At 42.5% G+C, this 1,268-nt stretch overlaps 1 protein-coding gene across 1 annotated transcript; it reads right to left on the minus strand.

Annotated features, from left to right (window-relative positions):
* Window positions 1–267: 267 nt before the first annotated feature.
* On the minus strand, window positions 268–444 carry SARC_14273 (hypothetical protein; the record flags this gene model as incomplete). Its single annotated transcript, XM_014291597.1, has 1 exon — window positions 268–444. A coding segment is annotated over one exon (177 nt), but the record flags the coding sequence as incomplete, so codon positions are not given.
* Between the last annotated feature and the right edge of the window lie 824 nt (window positions 445–1,268).

Here is a 1,268-nt window from a genome sequence, read left to right on the forward strand (position 1 = left end):
TGCATATCCAGCAAAGACGTCTCACATATCCAGTAGCATCGTGTAGCATATCAAAACAAAACATCGTATAGTCACAGCACAGCGCATATATCCAGTTTTCTTGTCCTCGATATCACCCGTCATTCAATTTTTAGAACACAAAGTGTCGTACAAAGTCATCTGCATATTGTCAGACATGGTCAAATGTCGTATAGCTATCCATAACACCCTGCCTGGCGTATACTCAATCCCGCTATATCGTCCCGCTATACCATACATCGCACTCACCCCACATCCCTGGCATTCGCCTCATGGGCACCCGTCGGATTGGGCTCTGCAAGCGGATATACACTGTCCAATTCCGAACCCGAGGATACTCGTTCTTCGTCTTTCAGCACCGAGAGTCTGCAGGCAGGCTCGTCTATAGGGCTGGACATTTGATAGCGCGATATACGTTTAGTACGTCTGTGGTGTGACTGTGGTGAAAACGTGGTGTGTTTACGCTTCCCTACATGCGATATTAGTCCACAATAACTGCGCGGGGAGCGGACGCATGACCAGTACACACGGTGTAGTAAAAACTGGACCGATGCCAGGGCAAAGGAGTACATCACAATCTAGTACCTATCTTGTGGCGACGTAGGATACAGCCCCATCTGACAGCGCCACATACAAGCTTCAGTGCTGATACTACTATTTGCGCATGCGATTTGAATTTTGCTGCGCCGAATATTTCGCAAACCTTCAAGTTTCGTAACCCATTAAGTTTCGTAACCCGTTAAGTTTTTGTTTCCTATTGAGAGCATACTATATAGAATCCAAATGAGACATACGCCTCGAACACGCCATCCAAGGACACACCATTTCATACGGATACTCAGCCGAGAATAAGTTCTCCAAATAATCACAACCAACCAGTTTTTCTAGGGACTTTACATAAACAAATAAACACAGATAGCATGGGATTCGTCATGCTCAGTACTTTTGTCGCTTTCATGTTGTCATTCACCACAACACCTCCTGGAGACAAGGTGAGCATTATGGGTATTCAATGCAGGCATCCAACACATAGATATCACACATACCTCGGATATTGAACATGTAAGCTGAGTATACATGAATACATACATTCATCATACATACATACATACATACATACATACATACATACATACATACATACATACATACATACATACATACATACATACATACATACATACATACATAGATAATACATACATACATACATACTACATACATACATACATACATACATACATACATAC

The sequence above is a fragment of the Sphaeroforma arctica genome (genome assembly GCF_001186125.1).
Source record: "Sphaeroforma arctica JP610 unplaced genomic scaffold supercont1.4381, whole genome shotgun sequence".
NCBI classification, from domain to species: Eukaryota; class Ichthyosporea; order Ichthyophonida; genus Sphaeroforma; species Sphaeroforma arctica.